The sequence below is a fragment of the Poecilia reticulata genome, chromosome 7, assembly GCF_904066995.2.
Source record: "Poecilia reticulata chromosome 7, P_reticulata-male-v2, whole genome shotgun sequence".
Classification (NCBI taxonomy): Eukaryota; Metazoa; Chordata; class Actinopteri; order Cyprinodontiformes; family Poeciliidae; genus Poecilia; species Poecilia reticulata.
In genome coordinates, this window is record NC_088836.1 from 28730579 (window position 1) to 28754468 (window position 23890).

The 23890-nt window shown below is 38.5% G+C and overlaps 2 protein-coding genes across 3 annotated transcripts; one reads left to right on the forward strand and one right to left on the reverse strand.

The window, feature by feature from the left end:
* Positions 1-826: 826 nt before the first annotated feature.
* On the forward strand, positions 827-15210 carry hipk1a (homeodomain interacting protein kinase 1a). 2 transcript variants are annotated; one of them, XM_008414531.3, is made up of 16 exons: positions 827-1177; positions 3359-4098; positions 4786-5159; positions 5252-5375; positions 6674-6793; positions 6873-6959; positions 7048-7229; positions 7321-7471; positions 8084-8288; positions 8800-8918; positions 8999-9147; positions 9538-9690; positions 10755-10910; positions 11843-12039; positions 12500-12630; positions 13915-15210. In XM_008414531.3, the coding sequence occupies exons 1-16, from the start codon at positions 1138-1140 to the stop codon at positions 14290-14292; spliced, it is 3306 nt and encodes a 1101-aa protein (XP_008412753.2). In that variant the 5' UTR covers positions 827-1137; the 3' UTR covers positions 14293-15210. The 2 variants fall into 2 exon arrangements, with proteins under 2 accessions (XP_008412753.2, XP_008412752.2); XM_008414530.3 differs by having other exon boundaries at positions 828-1177; positions 8996-9147.
* A 636-nt stretch (positions 15211-15846) lies between these two features.
* sdf4 (stromal cell derived factor 4) lies at positions 15847-23732 on the reverse strand. Its single transcript, XM_008414532.3, has 7 exons — positions 23515-23732; positions 21265-21580; positions 19085-19221; positions 18897-19010; positions 18649-18807; positions 17753-17928; positions 15847-17117 (listed from the first exon to the last, which is right to left on the reverse strand). The coding sequence occupies exons 2-7, from the start codon at positions 21570-21572 to the stop codon at positions 16941-16943; spliced, it is 1071 nt and encodes a 356-aa protein (XP_008412754.1). The 5' UTR covers positions 21573-21580; positions 23515-23732; the 3' UTR covers positions 15847-16940.
* Between the last annotated feature and the right edge of the window lie 158 nt (positions 23733-23890).

Genomic DNA, 23890 nt, shown 5'->3' on the forward strand with positions numbered 1-23890 from the left:
TTTGTGTGTCTGTTACCTCAATGTCAAGATGGAAATACATTACTAATGAACTTCAAGAACAAATTGTTGGTGTCAAATGGTTTGGTTTAAACTTGGTTATTTCTGGTAAATCCGAAGTCTATTATTCCACAATGTGAAAGACTACACGTAGAAGGTTATTTTTTGTCACTCGTTTCAGAAAATAAATCTGATGTTATTTAGTTTCATTACTTATTTTGATCACTATGGGTTACACATTTTGAAAAGAAACCCAAAATTCAGTATGCATGTACTCCCCTTTGCGCTCTCCTGCTCTTAAGCTAATAAGGCTAGTAGATCCCATAAACAAAATCTCAAAATAAATAAATAAAACAAAACACACGTGATTACATTTGTGAAACCAATTGGATAATTCAAACGTAAGTAAAAAATTAATCAATTCTGTAATATTTTCTTAAATTTAAATGAATTAATAAATTGTTTAATAAATTGGAACAAAAAAGAGTGGCAGGCGTTTACATTACATTCCTAAAAAGTCTTACAAGAGGCAGAATTTGGTTTGATTATTTTTCCAAGTCTCCATTAAAATAGGGGAATAATGATATACAAAAACAATATTTGAATTATATTTCAGAAATTATTAATTCAAGCAAAAATATTGAATTTTTGTTCGAAATTTAGTTGGACAAAAACCTTGTGAAAATAAACAAAACGCTTTCGCTGTATGTGGGATTTGATTGAAGAAAAGAGGAGGAAGATGCATAACCTCAATAGACGATCTTTGGCAGTTTTACTCCCTTCACTTTGCGATGAAGTTCAAGCGCTAAGAAGTGACTGATATGGCTAAAATAGACAATCTTTGGTTACTTCCATTGCGACTTGCAGTTGGTTTCGTCCACAAGACAGGAAGCAGGCCGACGATTTGTGAAGATGGTGCTCGGTCCAGGCTCCGCTGCTTACCGTAAAAATATGTGACATCTTCACTGTCACCGGGGAGGTTTTGCTCGCTGGATGCACGATGCGCCTGTGGACTCGGGTCAGATATGACTCGTAGCCGGCTGTTATTAGCTTAGCTAGTCCCCGGTTCGCTCGCTGCGCAGGGCTCAGCTGATTCGCTGCAGCGGTGCACAGACTGGCTGGAAGATGTTGAGGCCTTAGATGTCAGATTGGCGACGTAGTGCTCGTTCAACAAATCCAGGTAATGTCATCCACTCTTTTTGCTTTATGTTATTCTGGTTTAGTAGACACTGGAGGCGGAAATTTGTGTAGGTTCATGTGATATTGGTTGAACTTGACACAATGTTTTGGTGTGCATCTCTTTTCTTTGTAAGTACCTTTTCATATACACTTACATTTGCTTTGAGCATAGCAACATTTACTTAATATTTATTTATGTGCATTATTGCACATAAATAAATATTTTTGGTTTGTCCCTTGTGGGTTACTGAGGCAAAAAATGCAGAGTGTTGCAGAGCATGACTCTTGTGTCTTTTGATATAAATGGCCTGTAGCTTATTAAAACATACATCCAGGAAGTTAGCATAACAATATAAGAAACTGGAGATTCCCTGCATGATAAAGTCTAAAAGGGATGCTGTGGACTAGTTCACAGTAGCAATATACTAAAATGGAAACGTTAACCAGTTAACCAGAACGTGGATATTAGATATGCAGTAGTAAGTCAAAAGTTTTATTCTGGTTAGTTCACAACTATTAACAGAAAAAAAAATCATCATAACCTGATCTTGCAGTTAGGAGAGGAATGATTTACATAAACACCAATTGAAAGATGGAGGACAAAGTGACATAATGTGTCTGCATTTAATTGAAGACACATTATGTTCAACACCTTAGAAAACCAGTATTTTAGTTGGACATGTTTCTAATTTTAACTCCGTGGGCCTCAGCTCAGATGTTCTCATCAACCACATCCCCTCAAAATATTTCAGCAGTAATATTACAACAGGTATTCTGTGCAGACATTTGCAAAATCTTCAAGTTATTACACTTCTAGATTTGATTTAACTTGAGTGACAAAGCACTTTATATATTGTTCGGTACGGCACTAGAGGTATTCAAAGTTTAATGTAATTTGAAAATAAGTTTGAAACGTGAACTTCCTAATGCAAGCCTATTAGATAATAGTACCTAACACTGTCTGCAATGCTGAAAGTCTAAAGTATTTCGACTAATATGTGCTTGTCAGCATTTTAGCTCTCAATAATTGGCATTATATGCAATTTTAAGGATTCCTAGTATTAGTCGATGTGATTTTAATGGCAAATCATTATGTTATTTAACAGTAACTAACACTATCTGCTATGTAACCAGCAGATTATAGTCCTTTATACAATTTTTAATTGTTAGAACTCATTCAGGTTTAGAGATTTCTTCTTGCAAGTCAGGTAATAGTGGGGTTTGGCATTTGTTTCGGTGCTTCCTGCTATTAGCAATAACAATATTATTCTTTCCAATTGATATTTACAGTACTACTATGTGCATGAGAAAGCAACCATCAGAAGTCCACATAAATAGTTTACCTCTGGAATCCGTGCTACATTCTATACACATGGCTGGCAGCCATATTGAATACAAAACTCAGGGCTGTTCAGGGCTATGCTAAAGTTAGCTTTGGCCACTATGTTATCAATATCAATCAATCAATCAAATTTTATTTGTATGGCACATTTCAGCAGCAAGGCATTTCAAAGTGCTTTACATAATTAAAATAAAAACATAAATAAACAGTGAGAAAAAGAAAGAGATAAAAAAAAAAACATTACATCATTAAAACGTCGAAATAGCTAAAGTGCTACTAATAGGAATTATAACTCCATTTATTTGTATTTATTACACTAACAATAATAATTGGAAACTATATGCTATAAGCATTTCCTTCTCTCATTTAAATTCTAAAATGCTAACATAAGAATGCTTGCTTTCAATAGTGAACATGAAGTATTATGCTAGCATTAACATAATACTTGCATAATACTTAAAACTTAAAGTTTTGTAATATTTTTGTTTTTCCTTGTCCCTACTATGCAGAATAGTATAACAATATATTATTAATAGTAATAAATGATGTCATATAATAGTGAATTGAAACTGTCTCCTTTAGTTCATTTCTATTGGTTTTATCTCCAAAGTGTGCTGCTGGAAACATTTGATAAAATGTTGAAAGTACTTGAATTTTATTGTGAAAAAAGTGTACAAACCCTGGACAAACTCCTAAGGTCTTGTGCCAGTAGCTATCCTGCTGCTAGATGTATTTTCAATGTACTTGTAGTTCATAAAAAATACAGTAATTCAGGCCTTTTTCTGACATTTAAACCGAGTTTGTTCTAAAGTATCCACTTTGTCTCAATCCCATCTGCAGATATGTCCTCGCAGCTCCAGGTGTTCTCCTCCCCCTCCGTTTCCTCCAGCGCCTACACTCGGCCAAAGAGGCTCAAAGTGGAGAACCCCACCTGGGATGTCTCCAACCGGTTGGCGGACAGTGGCTACTATCAGCAGAGCCCTTCGCAGGCAGCTGCCCCCTCCACTTCCGGCTCTAACTTTGACCTGGTGTACAACTCCAACCAGGTCCATCCCTCTGCAGCCAGCTCCAGGGAGCAGACGGTGGTGCGAGCTGCAGACAGCACAGGAAGCGTTCGTGGACCTGCTTCCTCCTCCTCCTCTTCCTCTTCCACCTCTTCCAGCCGGCACATTAAGGATGCAGGGTCCTCCTCCCAACACTGCGAGCTTTACCAAAAGCAGTACAGCTTGAAGAGGAAGAGCGAGGAGGTGGACAGCAGCGACAGCGTACAGATACTAGAGGAGCTTTCGGCGCCAGTGGCGTCGAACCGTGCCGGCGGCGGAGGGGGAACCACCACGGCTCAGTCCATAGCTCACTCCACCTCCACCACCAAAAGTAGCAACTCCCACAGCGAGGGCGATTACCAGTTGGTCCAGCATGAGATCCTGTGCTCCATGGCCAACAGCTATGAGGTGCTTGAGTTCCTGGGGCGGGGCACCTTTGGGCAGGTGGCAAAATGCTGGAAGCGGGGCACCAACGAGATTGTGGCCATTAAAATACTGAAGAACCACCCGTCTTATGCACGACAGGGGCAAATAGAGGTGAGTTTGTTGTGCTGAATATCTCAAATTTAGCAGTGTTGATGGATCGATTATCAAATATTTTTTGTTTTGAAGATTTAATTTTTGGAAAATTTAGATTTTTCCACCACTGCTCTCATTGGATGAGTGATGTCAGCCCACTAAGGGCATAATTAAAACATCACAAGCATGTTTTAAAGCTTCTATTTATTTGGACTTTTAAATCAGATAAACTTCATATTAGGTACAGGCTATGATGTTTTTATTTTAGTTATGAGAATAAAGTCATAGAATACGATCGAAATAATGCAAGAAGTAGTAATTTTATTAGAACTACAACATGGAATATAACAAGTAATTTAAATGAGGATTGTTGAGCATTGTACTTTGGTATAAGTTTTACAGAAAATGCTTAATAGAAGTAATTAGTCTTTTACACATTCACATGAAAATTATTATCAGTTTGAACAGACTGACAATACTTTCATAACTGATAATAAATAGAAACAGACAACTGTCTTTTTTGAAGAAAGAACCACGCAGACTGAGCTGCTTATGTCAGATCTTGACATGAGCTTTATTCTCATTTAAACAACTTTTTTCTCTTGATCTTTAGACTTTTCAAGCTAATATCATGACTATATTCTCATAAAATAGTGATTATTTTGTAGTCAGGACCTTCTATGAGTCTCTTTCCTCCACCGACAGGTGAGCATCCTCAGCAGACTGAGCACAGAGAACGCCGACGAGTTCAACTTCGTCCGCTCGTACGAGTGTTTCCAACACAAGAACCACACGTGCCTGGTGTTCGAGATGCTGGAGCAGAACCTCTACGACTTCCTGAAGCACAGCAAGTTCAGCCCTCTCATGCTGAAGTGCATCCGGCCCATCCTGCAGCAGGTCGCCACGGCGCTGATGAAGCTGAAGAGCCTGGGCCTGATCCACGCCGACCTAAAACCAGAGAACATCATGCTGGTTGACCCTCTGAGGCAGCCGTACAGGGTGAAGGTGATCGATTTCGGCTCTGCCAGCCACGTTTCCAAAGCAGTGTGCTCCACCTACCTCCAGTCCAGATATTACAGGTCAGGAATCTGATCCACTGCAAAGGTTTCTTTTAAGTTCTGAGTTAATTCAGTCCGAGTGTGAATAACTTGGTGTAAATGTGTATATGCAGAGCTCCAGAGATTATCCTAGGTCTCCCTTTCTGCGAAGCGATCGACATGTGGTCTTTGGGGTGCGTCATTGCTGAGCTGTTCCTGGGATGGCCCCTTTATCCTGGTGCATCAGAGTACGACCAGGTCGTATGCACTGTAAAGGAGTTTTCATGTGCTTCCTGACCCATTCAGATCATTCAGGCTGAGGAAGATTGGGCCAAATCAATTTATAATCAACAGAAAAAAATTGGACTTCATAGATGTTTTTTTGTCGACAGAGGGAATTGTATTAAAGATGACTGACCTATTATGCTTCCTTGAATAGGTTAAGTTGAGTCTGTTTTCGGGCCTCTTGTCACTTTAAATCAATATAGGTTTCTCTGCAAACAGAGGCACAATTATACAAATTTGCATAATTTGCACTGTTTGTTCTGCAGATCTGAATGGGTCAGTTGCACAGTGTAAATGTACTAAGCCTGGAAATATTTCCACATTTTATGTACTTGGGGTGATTTTGCATGACAAACAAACACAAAGTAGAGCATAATTGATATGGGGAAAACTTGTCATGCGTTTCTAAAAGCATTTTGTTGCATGCATTTGTATTTAATGCCCCTGAGGTATGGAATAGTACTGCCCTTGATTATGCTAGCGTATTGTTTTATGCTGTTAACCAACTTTAACTGTATTTTTCACTGTTTCTTATGAAGCTGTTTTTCAGTAAGATTCTTTAACAAATGTAGCAAAACAGCTGTTTTTGTGCTGAGATTGAATTACACCTCGTTGATTTCTTTTTACTAGTTACTTGACCTTTGAAGACAGATTGTTTCCAGGATATCAGAGTAAAGGGGCCTAAATTCAATGCACGCCACACTTCTCAGACATTTGGCAACTAATAGCTGTAACTTGACTTTTCACAGTTAAAATTTGTGGTTTTAATGCAACAAAATGTGAAAAACTTCAATGGGCACAAATATTTTCACAGGACATTTAGACTTTTCACACAAGCATCTTCTACATTTTAAAAAAACCTTCCTATGTCACCTCAGTTGTTTTACATTTTGTTTCTCTGTAGTATAATATTTAGTATAAATTAACTTAAAAGTACATTGTAAAAACACAAACTCTTAAATAATTTAAAAAAAACTTACATGTAACTTTTCAGCAAGAAATATGAGCTTGTTTTAAGTGAATAATTCCTTAAAATTGATTTTAGATCGACTGGCAGATTTTTTTCTGCCAGTGGAAGAGTGGAAATCTTTTCTCCCATATTATAAGAGAAAATATTTGCCACTCAAACTATTAATGTACTAAGATAATAGCACTTGAAATTAGACCAAAAATACCTTGTAAGTCTTTGTGTTTTTGCAGTGTGAGCAGCTTTTAATGTAAAAAATGAGACTGCATGTGTGTAAAGCTTCCTTGCACTGCTCTCTCTCCAGATCAGGTATATTTCCCAGACTCAGGGTCTCCCAGCAGAGTATCTGCTGAGTGCAGGGACCAAGACGAGCCGTTTTTTCAACCGAGGCCCCGATTCGAGCTACCCTCTCTGGAGACTCAAAGTCAGTGCTTCCACTGGGATTTTTCTGTACGGTTTAGATTTGTCTACAATATTTAGGAGTTCTTCTTTTTCCCCTGCAGACACCTGCTGAGCACGAGGCAGAGATGGGCATCAAGTCCAAGGAGGCAAGGAAATACATTTTCAATTGCCTGGATGATATGATGCAGGTATGAATGTAAATATATGATATGGTCATTGAGTTTTGGGTTGCCACGATTGCTGTGGGATATTTTACAAACACTGACTCTCCTGCAGGTGAACATGACCAGCCTGGAGGGCACAGACATCCTGGCGGAGAAGGCCGACAGACGGGAGTTCATTGACCTGCTGAAAAAGATGCTTACTCTCGACGCAGACAAGAGGATCACGCCCATGAAGACGCTGAACCATCCTTTTGTTACCATGACACACCTGCTGCACTTCCCCCACAGCTCACAGTAAACAGATATATCAATCTGGATAGATTATAAACTTATTTAGCTTGGTTTGCTTGCCGATTTATTCATTTTTTTTCTTGTCATTTGCCAGTGTGAAGTCTTGTTTCCAAAACATGGACATATGCAAACGCAGATGCAGCGCATTTGAGAACGGGAAGAACATGTTTGCCAGCAGCAGCACTCCGAGCGCAGCCGCCAACCTGACCGTCACATTCAGCAGCCAGCTGAACCAACACAACCAGGTGGGAACGTCCACGCTTTTAATCTGCATCATGTTCTCACACAGTAACGACATTTTGTTTCCACAATCCTAGAAGTGCAGCTGAAGAGTCGGAAATGTTACATGACCTTAAATCAAGACAATTTATAGTTTCTAATAAATATCTATCGTAGGAAATTTGTCATTTTTAATCAACCATTTTTTAATGGGATGTTGATATGTCTGAAAATTAGTTTCCAACCTAATGACAGGAGAAGTACATATGTAGCAGTTTAATTATGTTGTGAAAATTAAATACAATTATTTAATTTAAAAATGTAACATCTACTAAGACCAGCTATTGTTATTATGTCTTTATTTAAAAACATTAGTTGTTTTTTTAGTTGTTTTTTTTATTTTAAGAACCACGTTTTGCAGAACGCTTGCACATTCACCGGGAAAGCTTCCCCATAGCATCATGCTGCCACCGCCATCTTGCAGTGCTGATGTGATTAGTGCTGAAAAAGTTTAGAAACTGAATACTTTTGCAAGGCGCTATTTTGTCCTCATCCATGTAGGCAGTAATATTTATTTCTCTCTGTTGCTGTGCCGCTCCAGCTGACGTTTGAGAACATTTTTCTGTCGTGTCTCTCAGATGGCGTCCACAGGGGGACAGTCTCTGTCCCTCAGCAGCAACGTCCCGCTGCTCAACTATCAGCCGGGTCTCTACCAGCAGGCCACCATCAACATCCCGGGCCTGACCCAGCAGAGCGTCCCTCTGCAGACCCGACCCACGCAGCTCTGCGCCCAGACAGAACCGTTCCAGCAGACGCTCATCGTTTGCCCTCCGACCATCCAGGGTGAGAGAATATTTGGGGTTTGAAGATTGAATGTTTTTTTCTTCACCAATGCACTCTAGTTCGAAAATAATTTGTTTAGCAAATTATTTTTTATTAAAAGTGAAGACACAGTTTATATCCCTCAGACAACTGTTCTACACCTTAAAAACTGAAGTACAACTGTTTTTAATATTCATCCTAACGTTTAGTTTTTAAACAACCACTTATATTTTTATTCATAGTTTGTTTCTTTAACAACTTCTGTATGCACTTTGGAACTCTAAAAGTTTTTTTTCTCACAATTTGAAGATGTTCTCCTTTTAAAATTTGCTCATATATTCTGCTATTTTTATAACTATATTCTTGTAAGTACACAAAACGTCTAGTAGCCTGACTCTAATACTGCCTCGTACAACTCAGACAGGGTGACTGAAACAAAAGCCACTTTTTGAAAGTATCTTAGGCCATTTGTAATTTATGTTTTAGAAAAGAAAGTGAGAAATGCTGGGATATGCTTGTTTTCTCCACCTAGGTCTCCAAACCACCAATAAGCCTTCTGGTTACCCAGTAAGAATGGAGAGCTCAGTACCGCTGGTCGCTCAGAACCAGTCCTCCCAGTCTCTCCATCTCCAGCCCAGCATGCTGACACAGGTAAGTCCCCTGGCCTTCCAGAACCGATGTGAACTTCAGTGTTTAACTTAATGTTTTTTTGTCATGTGAATGAACAGCAGGGCTGGCCGGCCGGGACGCAGCAGATCCTCATCCCTTCCACCTGGCAGCAGATGCCCGGCATGTCCATCCACAACCCGGGCCAGACCGTGGTGCCCGACTCGCCCGTGGGCGCTCCAGTGCCTGACGGCCAACAGGCTGCTGGGTGGAGGTAGGGTCAGCTCAAGACTCTGCGATGTACCAGCACTTATAGACACGTTGCAACGTGACGTCACGTGCACAAAGTCCCACAAAAAAACTTCTCACCGACAGTGACTGTTAACCATGCTAAATCTTAAATGCATCCGTGATATAGAAAAGAAAAAGGGATGCAGTGCTTTGCTTCTAATTGTAATACTTAAATCTCCACTTTTATTTTTGCTAATGTCCTGCTGCGGCAGTCGTAAAATAGTAAAATGGAAAGTGAAATAATCATCTTTTCACCTTCCAGCGTTGTGCGCATGCCGCAAATTTTCCAGCTCTAAACAATAACATGCAACTTGTCTATAAAAAAGTTGTTTCTAAGTTGTTTATACATGTTTTTTTATCCCCTATCCCCCAGGGGTCGTCACGGTAACCAGTACGACGGCGTCAGCCAGCAGGACTCTGGAGTCAGCCGACACGCCGGCGTACAGAACCACAGTTCAGGGGCTGCTCACGCCAGATCTCAACAGGGCAAGAGGTCAAAGGGCCGACATGCAGACAGCAGAGCCAGGTGTCCGATCTCACCCAGTCCGAGTAGAATGAGAATATAACTGGATTTAAGGTCACAAATATGTACATACCCAACCAATAAATAAGAATATTATTGGTAGGTACAGATTAATTACACACAGATGGATGTTTTCATTTGTCAATTATGAGGATTTTCTGTTTACAGATTAAAAAAACAAAACATTTAAGAATATTACATGAGACCAATAGTGGCGGTTTAAAAGTTGATCACAATATTTTGTGCTGCTATTGTCATGACGATAAAAGCGACAATAAAATCTGTTTATTACCTTTTTAGGTAACTGTATGGTTGTGACTGCGTGAAACAGCAATCACACACGAGTCTCATAAAGAGCTGCTCACAGAAACTGCATTTAGTCATATATTCAAATATATTGGTATTTATTGATGATCAGTGGAGAAAATAGAAAAAATAACAATCCGGACCGTTTTTGTTTTTTTAAACATCATTAATTGGGATTTATGACGATGACAATATATCAAAATTCTTGCCATAAGTAAATTATCATGATAAACAGGATGATAAATGCCCACACCGTTTTTTAAAATAGAAATGGGTTTCAGACTTGCTTAGTAATTAATCTGAAAGGTTCTTTTAATCTGACAAATAAGACTCATTGGAACGCAATCACATGTTACAATGACATTTAAATTCCTTTTGGAATTTTAAAATTTACATTTTAATAAATAATTTGGAGCACATTTGCAACTAAATATCCATGTTTTCAGTCATGATTTGTGTAAGATCTGTAGAAGTGTGCTTTACCCATTAATTTAGTGCTTTAAACAAAACAAACAAAATTTTCCAAATATTTTTGATGCTTTAAGATTTTATGGCTCCCACAGTCTGAAAACATATATTTTTTAAAAAGTGTAACATATGCAGGCAACGTTTATACTCTATGCAGCTGATTTTTCAAGAAAATATCAAAGAGGTCGAAGGGACAGAACAGCTGCATTCTGGGTAGCAAGAACAGCTTTTGTCCTTGTATCCGAAAAGTTTTCTTGTTGACAACGCGTCGCTCTCTCTTCCCTCCCCTGCAGGCTGCATTCGGCTTCCACAGTCGTCCACAGTGCTTCTTTCCCCGGTGACCAGTCTCAGCCCATCGTCATCTCTGACACGCCGAGTCCCGCCGTCAGCATCATCACCATCCACAGCGACTCGGAGGACGAGGGCGAGACGAAGGTCATGGCTGCCTGGTGAGCCGAACTTGAGACGTAACCTTCATAAATATGCTTTTCAAGATAAATGTTTTACCAGAGTCAGTTTTGGTTATTTTGATTATTTTGAGTTTAGGACTCCAAAGCCAAGTCGTGAAAAGCCGATGTTATTTACGATTGAAACCAGGTATTATCATACATCTACAACAGCATATTGTGACCATTGAAGACAGAAAAAGAGTAAATTTCTGGCAAAAAATTTTTTATTTTTTTTTTCAGAAATTTCAAGCTCAGAAATGTCCTTGTTTTATTTCTAGAAAATTTCTGGGAGTAATCTCAAAATTTAAGTTTTTTGGCAGAAATGTACTCCTACTTTTGTTTTTTTCTATTTACAATGACCCAAATACACTATTGTGTAAGTCTAACAAAAATATATATTTTTTCTTCTCACTGAAGTTAAATCAGGCCAAACCTTTATTCTTTTAGGTGAGTTAAAATTACCAAAATCATTTCTATTTGCCAAGAGCCTAAAACATAACGCATTGATTTTTAAGAGATTTCTTTTCTTTGACTTTCTTTGCATATTGTGTTTAAACATTTGAGAAGAAAGCTAATTTGATTCAGCATGATTTGTTAGGAGTGCTTCAATGTAAAGAATATTTATTACTCCTAATAACCTACTGATCTGTGTAACTAAAATAAAGTTTGTTTTATATTTTAAGCTTTAAACAAAGTTATTGAAATTAGGGAATTGTTTGCTAAATCTGTGTTTAAATTTTTCATAGCATACAATTTTGTAATGTTTTAGTTTATTCTGCTGTAGAATGTCAAACACCATTTTTATTGTTTTAATATCCAAAGTGTTGGTGCTGGAAAAGTTAGAAAACTTGCCTTCAAAATGCTTGAAAAGTGCTCGAGTTCTCCTGCGAGAAAAATGTACGAATCCTGTAAATGGTGCTTCGCTCTTGCAGCTCCGGAACGAGCCAGAGAACAAACGTGATCAGCTGTGTGACGGTGCACGACTCCCAGGACTCCGACTCGTCCAGCACCAGCAGCCCTCTGAGCCCTGAGACCAACTCCCAGCCCTCCAAGTCTCTGGCCGTCGTCATGCCCTCTGTGAAGCCTCAGCCTGCTGAGAGCGCAGCCACCAAGCCGGCAGCAGCCCCAGGTGCAGTTCACCCTCACATTTCTGTTATTTATTTAGAATACACCCTTTATTTTAAGTCTTGGAAATTTTTGGAAATGATACTTAATAGAAATACTTAATGTTTGAAATTGGTATCATCAAATTATTATCCGTAGAAGGACTTTGAAATGATTATGCAAACAACTGAGTCTGTTTCACACAAACTGATGTCGCATCACGTTTTTCTTATTTAAAATGTTTTTCCTGATAAAATTCTGTCTTTTTTCTGCTAATGTTGTGACCATATTGTCATAAATAAACAGCCTGGTCTTGTACTCTATCTCATAACTCACACAAAGGATGATTGAAATAAAAGCCAATGTTGAAAATATTTTTGATTGAAGAAAATTGATTAAAATCAGATCCTCTGGTATAAAAAAGATTTTATTTATAAGCCATATTGCCCAGACTCTCAGTTTCCTCTCTGGCTCTGCACCAATAGATCCTGCAGTCGGCGCCTCCGCTAAGTCCAAGAAGGCGTCGGCTCAGTCGTCATGCCGATCAGGAGATTCCAGCACCGATCGGCATCAGCGCGCGGCGTCCAGCAGAGCTCAACCTCTTAACCTCAGTCAGGTAGCAGCAATACCATTGCCACCAATTACAAAAATATACACCAGTGTTTTTCAACCACTGTGCCGCGGCACACTAGTGTACCGTGAGTGATCGTCAGGTGTGCCGTGGAAATTTGAAGGTACAGTTTATAATATGGTGCGCTCATAGTCCGGAAAATACGGTAATTGGTCTTAAAAGATTTTTTGAAAACGAATTAATTATCGGCAAATAATGCCATCTTTGAGTGTCTTTGCTGTAGTAGTGACTAGCGGGGTAATTTTGTAATGTAATTACAAAATTGTAATTTTATTACCACTAGATGGCAGTAGGTACAGAGCATTTTACATTAAAACAGAGAATTAGTGATGCGTGAATGTTACTACATTCATGCATTTTTGAAATGGACATGTTAAGTGCAATCTGAAATAAGAAATGTAAAATATGATAAAAATAAATTTTTGTGTTTATTTGATTCCTAATCAAGACACTTTGATAAGAATGACTGTATATGTAATATAGGCGGCTACCAAGTATCTTTGTTTACATTTTTGGTTGGTGGTGTGCCTCGAGATTTTTTCAATTAAAACAATGTACCTTGGCTCAAAAAAGGTTGAATAACACTGATATACAACACCCCCAAACTTTGCCATGTTAAGTAAAATATTTTGGAGGGATTTTATGTGCTACAAGGTAGAGCATAATCTTAAAAAGGAAAAAAGGTTTTTACATTTTTTCACTAACAAAATGTCATCCATTTGTCCTAGAAGTTACTGCGATAAACAGCATGCTTGTTTTAGGACCATTTTCAAGACGTGTATTGATAACGCAAGCACAACCTCTCAAAGAGCAATAAACTTTAATTTCGAAATAAATTTTAACACCTGACCTGGAAGATATTTTAAATACCCCAAATAAGAAGCAACAAGTAAAATGGATTATAAAGTCGCTGTGAACAAAACTGTCTTTCACAGAAAGGGATCATTGAAACCAAAGCACCAGACAGAAGCTTTATTTGTGTAGCACATTTCAGCAACAAGGCAGTTCAAAGTGCTTTAGGTCATAAAAAGCACTTTGAAAATAAAATCAATATAGTCACCACTTGAGAAACCAGTAACAAACATTACATTTGTCATCTAGTTCTTGGTAGAAAGAGCGAAAGAAAAAAATTAACAATAAATCATACAAATAAATCAAATCATAGAATTGGAAATCATTGAGCTCGTTTTTAATTTATGTGTTGCTTATTGTGAGAGGCCTACTGAGAGCAGCAGCTTCCCATCTAAATCAGCTCGTTATGAATTTCAGGTGCAGCAGTCCGTGATGCCGTCTTCCCACAGTCACACAGGAAGCGGCGGCTCCCTACGCCGTCAGCCCACCTACCCGCCGCCCGTTTCCTCTCACTCCTCCTACCGCCTTCAAGACGCCGCCCTTTTCAGCTCCACGCCGAACCTGTACACCTACCCGGCCTCGGCCGCCCTGGCCTCCGTGTCCCAGGCCGTGGACCAAATGCAGGGCAGCAGGCCGAGCGGCGCCTACTCCTCCCTGGCTCTGCTGCAGAAGAACGCGGGTTTGGCCCTCGGTGGGCCTGCAGCTGGACAGTACAGCAACCCTCAACCCCAGCCTTTCCACCGTTCCAGTGCTGCTTACCAGAGAAAGCTGAACCAGTTCCCCCCATACCTGTGACGACTACAGCAGCACTCAACCATAACCAAACTGGGGCTGGAGACGAGCACAGACCTCGTTTCTAACTCTTATTTTAAACATGGCTCCATTTTTATTTTAATCTGCTCCACTTTATTTCTGCTGCATCACTGTGACGAGCGGCACAGCCCAACCGAAAGTCACCCAACATCCTGAGTTGCAACATTTCATTGAGTAAGAGGCGTATGTAGTAGAGAAACTGATGCTGCTTTGTTTTTTTTTTTCTTTTTACAGTATTTTATTCCCAAACTCAGCTGCCTTATAAGGGCAGTTCCCCTTTTTTATTTAACTATGTAACGTCTGCACATTGTGGTAAGTTGGATTAAGATGTTCAAGTAATGAATGTAGTGTGTATGTATTTTAACTTTTAATCGAAAACAAAAAAAAAGGTTAACATACCGTGCTGTGTACTGATGTGTCAGTGTTTTATATGTGACTGAATACAACCTTTGGGGTCAAAGGTTAATTGTAGTGAAAGATGCAGTGTGTTGTGGACGAATTCAGGACTTAAACATCCCATAGAGGACACATTATGGGAGTAGATCTCAGCAGAAGTTTGTAACCGGTTCTTCAGTCAGATTAGAAATTTATACATCACAAGTGTTTGTTTTTTTTGGAAAAGATGTTTGTTTTTGTTTTGTGAAGTGGTGTCTGTGAAGTAAACTGTCCAAACGTCTTAATCGGGTAGAAGTCCGTGGGGAAAAAACGACTGGATTTGATTTGACGCAAACCTGACGATGACAATTAGCTAAAAGATAAATTAATGTTCAGATGTTGCTGTTTCATAGCAAAGCATCAGTTTGTTCATGTGATGGATGTTCGTACATTAATGTGCAACATTAGAGAGAAACACAGTGAACTTGGACCTGTATGTATGCAATAAAATCTCAAAAATATAAATCTGTCTCTGTGATTTTATACTTAAAGAAACGGTTCCACATTTTTTTCTTTAAAGCGAGGTTCTGCTGAGTGTTATAAGCAGTAAATATCTTACCTGTGACTGTCATCTTTAGCCACTAAGATGTGTCTGCTGCAGATCTGCACTGGTGTATTTTTACATTTCTACATTAAAGTTTAACAAGTTGAACAAATTTTCTCTAATTGGTAGTTAATTTCCATACTAAACTGAAGACTGGAAAGTTTGTGCATTTTGTTTCTACAAAACATTTTATGTAAATGTGGAGTAAGTATGAATCTATTATGGCATATTAGGGGCATTGAATTTATAAAAAAAGTGATTTGAGCTAAAATGTAGAAAAAAACTTGGAAATTTCTGAGGTTGAACAAATTTTTGACAAAAGCAACAGAGATTTCAAAAGGGCATTAACGAAAGTGTGTATCCGAGTATAGACAGTAAATCTAGAATGTTAGTTTTATAATAGAATAAAATATTCAAATTTCATTTAAAAAATGCAGCAAATTTTAACTTAACATGTTAACTACAGGATTAATACAGATTTCTAAACCTTTTCTTTTTAGCAGTTTTACTTAATTACAGATGCTTCTTTACACAAAGAAAATAAAGCCGTTAAAATATTCAGTTGTATTTTGGTTGATAAATGTTTATTTGTTGTACATTTTAAAAAGCCGAAACATTCCGTCATTATAAATCTTATTTTACAATTGAATCGGGGACAGCACAACCAGCAGCAGGATCCCAAACCCTCCATGTGGATCTTTTTTTTTTCTTCATGCATTTAAAAATAAACAAAAATTAAAAAAAACGAAGAGAATTTCACACAAACCAGAATAATTATGAGGAACCAACACAAGGACACCCAAAGTAAATAAGTGCAAGGAATTAAAACATTCAAAATTAAACAGTTCAATAAATAAAATTTGTCTTCATCCACATGAATAAAAGTATAAAGAAGTTAAGCTGCTGTTAGAAAAGTCAGAGCTTTAATTATTATAGAAGAAAATAGACATGTTGCATTCAGATGCAATTTATTTTTCTGTTCATGAAAGTAACAACCACTCAATATATTAATTTCTTTAATTCTTTTTGTAATTTGCTAGTTTGAATGAAGATCTATGTGATACATATATGTATACATCTATTCACATAGATATATATATATACATATATATATTTTACTGATGCCGCTTTAAGAAACATTAACATGTTTTCAATCAATCCAAATTATTCCTACTGTGACACTTACAGAAGAGCATCAGAAATCAATTTTAGAAAAAAACTCAGCGCAATGAGACCAACTGTCTATATTACATCTGAGTAGCTCTGTTCTCGCCAACAAACATATGGCTATGCAACAAATGTCAATATTTACACTGTATACAGACATGCTGGCGAAATGGCTGCACCAGCCAACACAAACAGAACCATCTGGGCTAAAACTCATCATATACACACATTTCACAATTTAAGAAATTTATTCGGAGAAGTCAAAATCCCCAAATTACCGTCTGATGATGCACGGAAAGTACATCGTGTTAACTTTCAATGTTTGGGGGAAAAAAGCCAGTGATGGGATTAAACAAACAACAGATCCAGACTTGTCCCTGAATCAGATTTAGGAGGTGTGTGTGTGTGTGTGTGTGTGTGTGTGTGTGTGTGTGTGTGTGTGTGTGTGTGTGTACACGTCTGAAGGCGTCTGTAAGCTTTGTGCTCAGAATTCCTCGTGCACATTTCTGGCGTAATCCATGAGCTTGCTGCCGGTGAAGTATTCGCTGTACCTCAGGATTTCTTCCAGCTCCAAGCGGTGGTTCTGGTTCTCGTCTGCAACGGCGATCATCTGCTTAGCCTCGTTCAGAGCGTTGTGCTCGTTCATCGGGTCCATGTACTCCTGGGAGACAGAGACGGGAACATTTAGAACACCAGTTTTAAATTTTGAGCTATTTCAGCTAAATTATAGGAAAGGAATTTTGAAAACATTGTCAGTGGTGACCACCATGACCTAAAATTATAGTTATGCTAACCCTGAAACATTAGTAACAAACATTAATTGCACCAATACTAAAGTACTAAAGCAACATACCGTGTTTCCCCGAAAGTAAGACAGTGTCTTACTTTGTTTTTATCCCCAAAAGCCCCACTATGTCTTACTTTCGGGGTATGTCTTATATTGGAAAAAAATTGTCGAATTTTTTGTTTTAACCATAAAATTAACATTTATTAACAACCTGAACAGTATTGTATTCGCCACAAAACAGTTTTATAAAAGGAAGTGCAGGGGACGGCACGGTGACGTATGGAGAGGGGGACGGTGCGGACGTGGGCAGGAGGCGGCGCGCAGCTAGATGAGAGGGAGGCGGCAATACCCCCGTGTTTCCCTGAAAGTCTTACTTTCGGGGTACGGCTTATATTAGCCGACCCCCCTGAAACCCCTCATACGTCTTACAATCGGGGGTGTCTTACTATCGGGGAAACACGGTAGTTATTAGTGGAAGATAATGTTAAAGCGCTAGTGTGAGTTCTCACCTCCAGCTCATTCATGGTTACGATGCCATCGCGGTCCGAGTCGATGACTTCCTCAAACTCCTTCTTCCTCTCTTTGACCCAGTCGTCGTCGATGTCCTGCCCCTGCTGGTTCTCCACGGTGCCCACAGGTAAAGAGATGAACTCCGACAGGGTCAGCTTCCAGTCTCTGTCCTGGTCTGCAGGAGAAACACAGGACACCTTTAAATTACACTCAGCATAGTTTAAATCAGGGATGCACTGATTCAGTGGGTTCACTTCTGATTCCAATATCTGAGGTTCAGTATCGGCCGATGCCGATCCGATACAGAAAAACAGCTGAACTGACAAAAACAAAAACAATAGCTTGACTAAGTTGGTCAAACACGTAAAAATAAATTGCAACAAACCTTTCAAATGGTTCAGAAAGTGTAAATAGGAATTTTAAATATACTGTAAAATATCTAATAAAACACAACATCGCTCAGAGCATAACTCATAGAACTAGACTGAATAGATCTGCACATTGTCACTGACATCTGAGCTAGATTTTTTTCCGATCTTGGGACGATATAGATATTAATATCAGATCGTTGCATCTCCAGCTTAAATTGCTCTTCGTTATACAATAATTACTAAAACCAGAGAGCATTTAAACATCTTAACTCAATATTTGAACTTGATTTATTTATAGAAACTGAACCAGTCAGTCCTTTAATTGCAGCACCACAGCCAATCAGCACCCAAAGTCAAAAAATAAAACAGCTAAAAACATTAAATATTTTTAAAGATTGCAGCAAGTCTGATTCCTTGGTACCAAAACAAATCAGCCTTTTACATTTAATTTCCCCATCAGTGTTAGCTCCGATGATGGCTGCTAGCAGCTTTACGCAACAGAGATTTAGAAAATGTTAACGTACCCAAGTCTCGCACTATTTCCTTCACCATGTATCTGAGCATGCCTTTGCTGTGCTCAGGGTGGAGGAAGGAGAGGAACTCTTCTTCGTCCAGCCGCTGGTCAGCAGGAGGATTATCGGCTTGAAACCAGCGGTCCTTTAGGCTCTCCAACACCTCCTGAGCTGCAGGGATAAAAACAAGAAAAACAGTTTACAGAAACAAAGATTTAAAGCCTTTCGTCATTTAACACCAAAGCATTAAATCCACTTACTTTCTTCATCCAGCTTCAGCTCTTCCTTCTTCTTTATTTTATCAGTAACCTCTGTTTCATTAAAACCTTTGCTGGCCAGGAACTTGACTTTGTACTCGTTCCATGTTACGTAACCTAAAAACAGCAAAAGCAAACAACTATTTAGCTCTTGAATACATTTAAAATATTTATCAATCTGAGATTCTCACCGTCCCCATCTGGATCAACGGCCCGGAAACTGTTCTTGTTCTCCTCCATGGCCTCCTTGAAGTGCTCCTTCGTCTTCTCCACGATCCAGTTCTGCATCTCCTTGGCACTCACACTCCGGTCCTTGTTGACGTCGACTCTGGAACCAGGGAATTCACAAAAGAAAAATCTTAAGTCAGTCAAGTTTGCTAAGCTTTTTCAAGCTTGTAAAAAAAATTATATATATATATATATATATATATATATATAGCAACAATGGGATCAACTAGGATGCCCTTCCTGGGTCAGAGGTATAAGACAAATACTGCCAAACTGGTGGCGTGACCTTTGCTGTTTCATCCAGTTTTCACTCCACACTGTTTATTTTTAAGCAGTTATGAGGCACAGCGGCGAAACCTTAAACTGCTGCTGCTGTGCCAGTTACTCAAAAGTTTGTTGCTAAGTAACCAAAGAGTGAGTGAGTTGCTAGGGAACCAAAGAGTGAGTGAGTTGCTAGGTAACCAAAGAGTGAGTGAGTTAACGCCACCAACCTGGACATAAGAGGTTGAGCAACTAACGTTTTCCTCTGTCTACATCTCCCAGAATGCCGTGTGGTTCTGGATCAGAGTTCAGTGAATATTCTGCTGATGTCATCATGTGTCTATATCAATATATATTGTTATTGATTTATTATCCAGTCGTAGTCAGATAAATAAAACTTTGCAGGGTTCATATTCTTTAATCATCAGAAAAAAATCGAATTAGTTGCAGCCCTCCTTTTTGCATCACCATCATTATTGCAATTTGTCGCCGTTTCTTGCCATGCTGCTCATTTTTACTACCTCAAATATTTGACGGTAATGCGGACGCTCCACTGTCAGCAATCAACTGTGTTTGCCTGCTTGTATAAACCTGTTTATTCTGTCAAAATGGACAACATAAAAATTTAAAAGACATGAAAACCAAGCAAGACAGAGGAGCAGTGCCTATCTGTTTTATATCTCTTCTTTCTGTTGGTCGTTCCACCGTCTTCCCTGTTTAAGACACTCTTAAATTCACTAAAAGTTCTCCTCACAACTCCGAACATTTTGTCATATTAGGATTTCTCTTACAGCCTAAGAGGCTTTTTGAAGATGCTTTGTGCTGAACAAAGTTTATTTGTTCAACACATTTCATCAACAAGGCTCCACAAAGTGCTCAACAAAGTGCTCTACATGATAAAAACAGAACACGAGCATTTATGAGACATGTAACAAACATCGCATTTTGTCAAATGCCATCATCAAAATCCCTAGGAATAGTTCAATTTAGATTTTTACAATTTGAGAAATCCAAATAATTGTCCTCAAAAGAGGCCAGCAGGAGTATTTAGTATTAGTATTTCTTGAGAATACCGGACCTAAACTAAAGTTTCTTTGGTTCAAGATTTCATCACTCAACTGTGTCAGTTCTGCAGACGTGTAACACACACACTGAGAAAACAACTCACACTGTAGAGGTCTGAAAGGCTAGCAGTTATTAGAAGGTCGTTGTTGGACTCCTAACAAAACAATTCTTGCTTCAGCTAAAATGCACAAATCTCATTTAATGGTGTCATCTGTTAGAAATCCATGGAATCCATTTAGATTCGAGATGTCATCACGCTTCAAAAATGTGTCTTTTTTTTTTTCTATCTTTGCTAGACTGATTTCAGCTGAATTTAAGAGAAAGTTCTAAAGCTTTTTTTGTTTCCAAGTTGCCACGTTAATTAAAGGTGTACCAACGCAGCAGGTTTACCAGGAATGCAGACGTACGTGTGTGGTTACTGAGCTTGCCCTTTAAATTTTTCTCCATGTAACGTAAAGGAGGCCTGAAGTGAGCAGAACTGTGACTCTGCATTTACAAAACCACAGTATTTCTGCTGTATTCTAATATTGCAACACATCCTTAACTAGATTCGTTGCAGCATTTTGTGGCTGTATTGCAGTTTTTATGCTGCATAACTGACCTTTCTGCTGTTTTTATCTCATTCGTTATCTTTCAGCTTCCATTGCTGATTCACCCCATGAGGGACAGTAAAGGATACTTTTCTGTTTCAGTGTTGAAATATTTAGCGGTTTCAGCCCTGACCTTCAGCGTTGCAGCAAACCTGATCTTATCTCGCCTAGCTCAGAAATGCAGAGACTCCAAGCTGTCTACAGAGTGGCAGGAAGACATTTCTTACTTGGCAAAAATTTCAATGAGCTTCTTCCTGTTCCGCCTCGGCTCCGAATCCTCTTCAAACTCTTCCATGTCTTTTCCCAGGAACACTTCCTGGTGGAAGTCCTTGTTGAGGTGGCCATCCATTTCCATCTTTAACCCGTTCAGGTGGTCCGGTGGAAGGATCTCGTTCTCGTCCTTAGTGGCCGGAGACTTATCCTTGGAGGATGACATGTTGGCCGGACGCGCATGTACATCCAAGGTCAGCAGGAAGTAGAAGAGCAGAGAGAGAGCCAGGAGGTTCCTGGACCACAGATCTCGGCAAACAGCCATGATCGCTTCTGGAAACACACGAAAGCAAAAAAAAAAAATCAACCAGATCAGCTTTGAGAAATTATACAAAAAATATGTAGTTTTTAGAAAAAAGTAGAGTCATCTCTAGACATGCCTCAAAAATGTAAATAAACTGAGTTAAATGGAATAATTGTGATTAATCAGTTACTGAAATTATTGTCAACTAATTTAGTAGCTGAATAATTGTTTATTGGAGCTTACAAACTCAAAAAGGGCCATTTGCTGAAAGAACATCACACTCAGAGCAGTAATTAGGCCAAAACTGGACAAATATAAAGTTTTGCTGCTTTTACCAGAAAAAAAATCTCGACATGTTCTACCTAGATCTCCTAAACTGGACTGGTTTTAGGTTCACCACATTCAAATGCTGTAAAAAGATAGCAAACAACTTTCGCTATCCAATTAATCCAAAGATAGTCAACAGATCAGCCTTGAACTCTATTATTAATGCAAATAAAAAAAGGGGCTTACATTTTCACCTTAGAAGTATTTTTTCTGCTACAGATGCATCCTTTGTTACAAATGATTAAGTGTTTTAGGCAATAAAATGTTTATTTTCTTACTTTAAAAAGTTTAATTATTTGTTTATTTGCATGTTTTGTGTATTTCAGACATTGGAAGGATGCACATCTGCATTTATCTGGTTAGTTGTCAGAATAATCAATAACTAAACTCATAGTGACAGCCCTAAAACAAATATCCCTTTTCTTCCAGATCAATATATATAAAAGAAAACAACAACAATGAAAAAACTTGCTTTTATTTCAAAACCCTTCCTCCTGTGAGTTAATTTGAATTCAGAGTCCAAGTAAATTGTAAATCAAAATGTTAGGCAGGCTGGCATCACTCTTAACTGCGGACAACCATTTTCCCAAAATTTAATCAATAAACAGTTCATTTTCACAGTCGTTTACGATATAAAAGAGTTCAGGAGTAGGAGCAGGACAGATTATTAAACACCTTATAAGTACTAAAATGTCTGTCTAGTTGCAGATGGACATTGAAATTTTATTAATTCAGTTTTTTTGTGTTTTTTTATTATTATTTTCCCTCAGAAAGCTGGAAAAGAATTCATATCCAATTCAATTCAAAATCTACGGCTGTAAAACTGTAAATGCTTTAACACATTCAAAAAAGCCACTTTTTTTAAAGTTTTCTTTTTGGTTTATGTTTCCTTAAATCTTTTAGTCATGTTGTTCATCACAGCAATCCATGATTATTACTATTCTTATGGTGATTTACACAGTTAGTGTTCAGATTTTCATAAAATAGTTATTTATATAATTTCATTTTTGTAGATTGTACATTCATCATTGATCAAACTGTTGCCTCAACTTTAATGCCGCATTCACGTCTGCTCGGAGTTTTCTGAACCTCAACACGCCCACTGGAAAATCCCACTTGTGAAACCCTTATTCAGACTCTTTGTGTGACAGAAAAAAAGCTTAAACAAAACAAACAAACAAACAAAAAAACCAAAAGTGAAAATAAATTTTAAAACCTAAACACTCCGACAGTGTAAGGTTGTAAGCTAGCCTTTAATGTCTTGTTCGTAATCTAATTTACAATCAATAATTGATTTTGAACATTCGAGATGTGACGGGTTTTCAGCCCAATTCACAAGGTCAAAACTTAAACTGGTCCTCCTGTTGTTCATATAGTACTGCAGTAATAAACAAGCACAAAAAGAGACAGGTAGAAGCAGTTCAGGTTTTACTATTTTGTAACACGCAGTTCGAATTGCTTTCACCCGTAAGTGAAGTACAATCGTGGTCATTAGCGCCTTCTCTGTCAGCAAATAGTCCCAAATATCCACCTGGCATTAAAATGCCATTTGCAATAATAGTAAAAGTGACTTTCAACGGAAGACTGGAAGCACATCAGCAGCTAGCTAGCGTTGATGTTTGATAGTTACACAGACCTGCGGTAAGTCAGTCAAGATGTTACTCTGCGATCCCGGAGTTAAGTAGTCCTCCGACACAAACCCTCTAAAAAGTGTAGTGCAGTTCTGTCCACGTCAACAAAAAAAGACACATAAGAGGAAGAAGGAAAAAAAACGGTGTCGATTTCCAGATAATTTCCCAGGTCGATCAGTTGAACTGGTTAGCCGCTAACGCTGTTCTAATGAATTATGTAACCGCTCGTATTCGGCGCTACCACTTCCGGTAAAGCATTCCAAAACAAAGTAATGGTGCATTTGAGTTCAACAATTTGTAAATAATCGTATAAATGTTAATATAATGAAAACTAACTCTGTGCCAATGAAAAAAGAGTGCGAGACATCATTTATGTAAGAA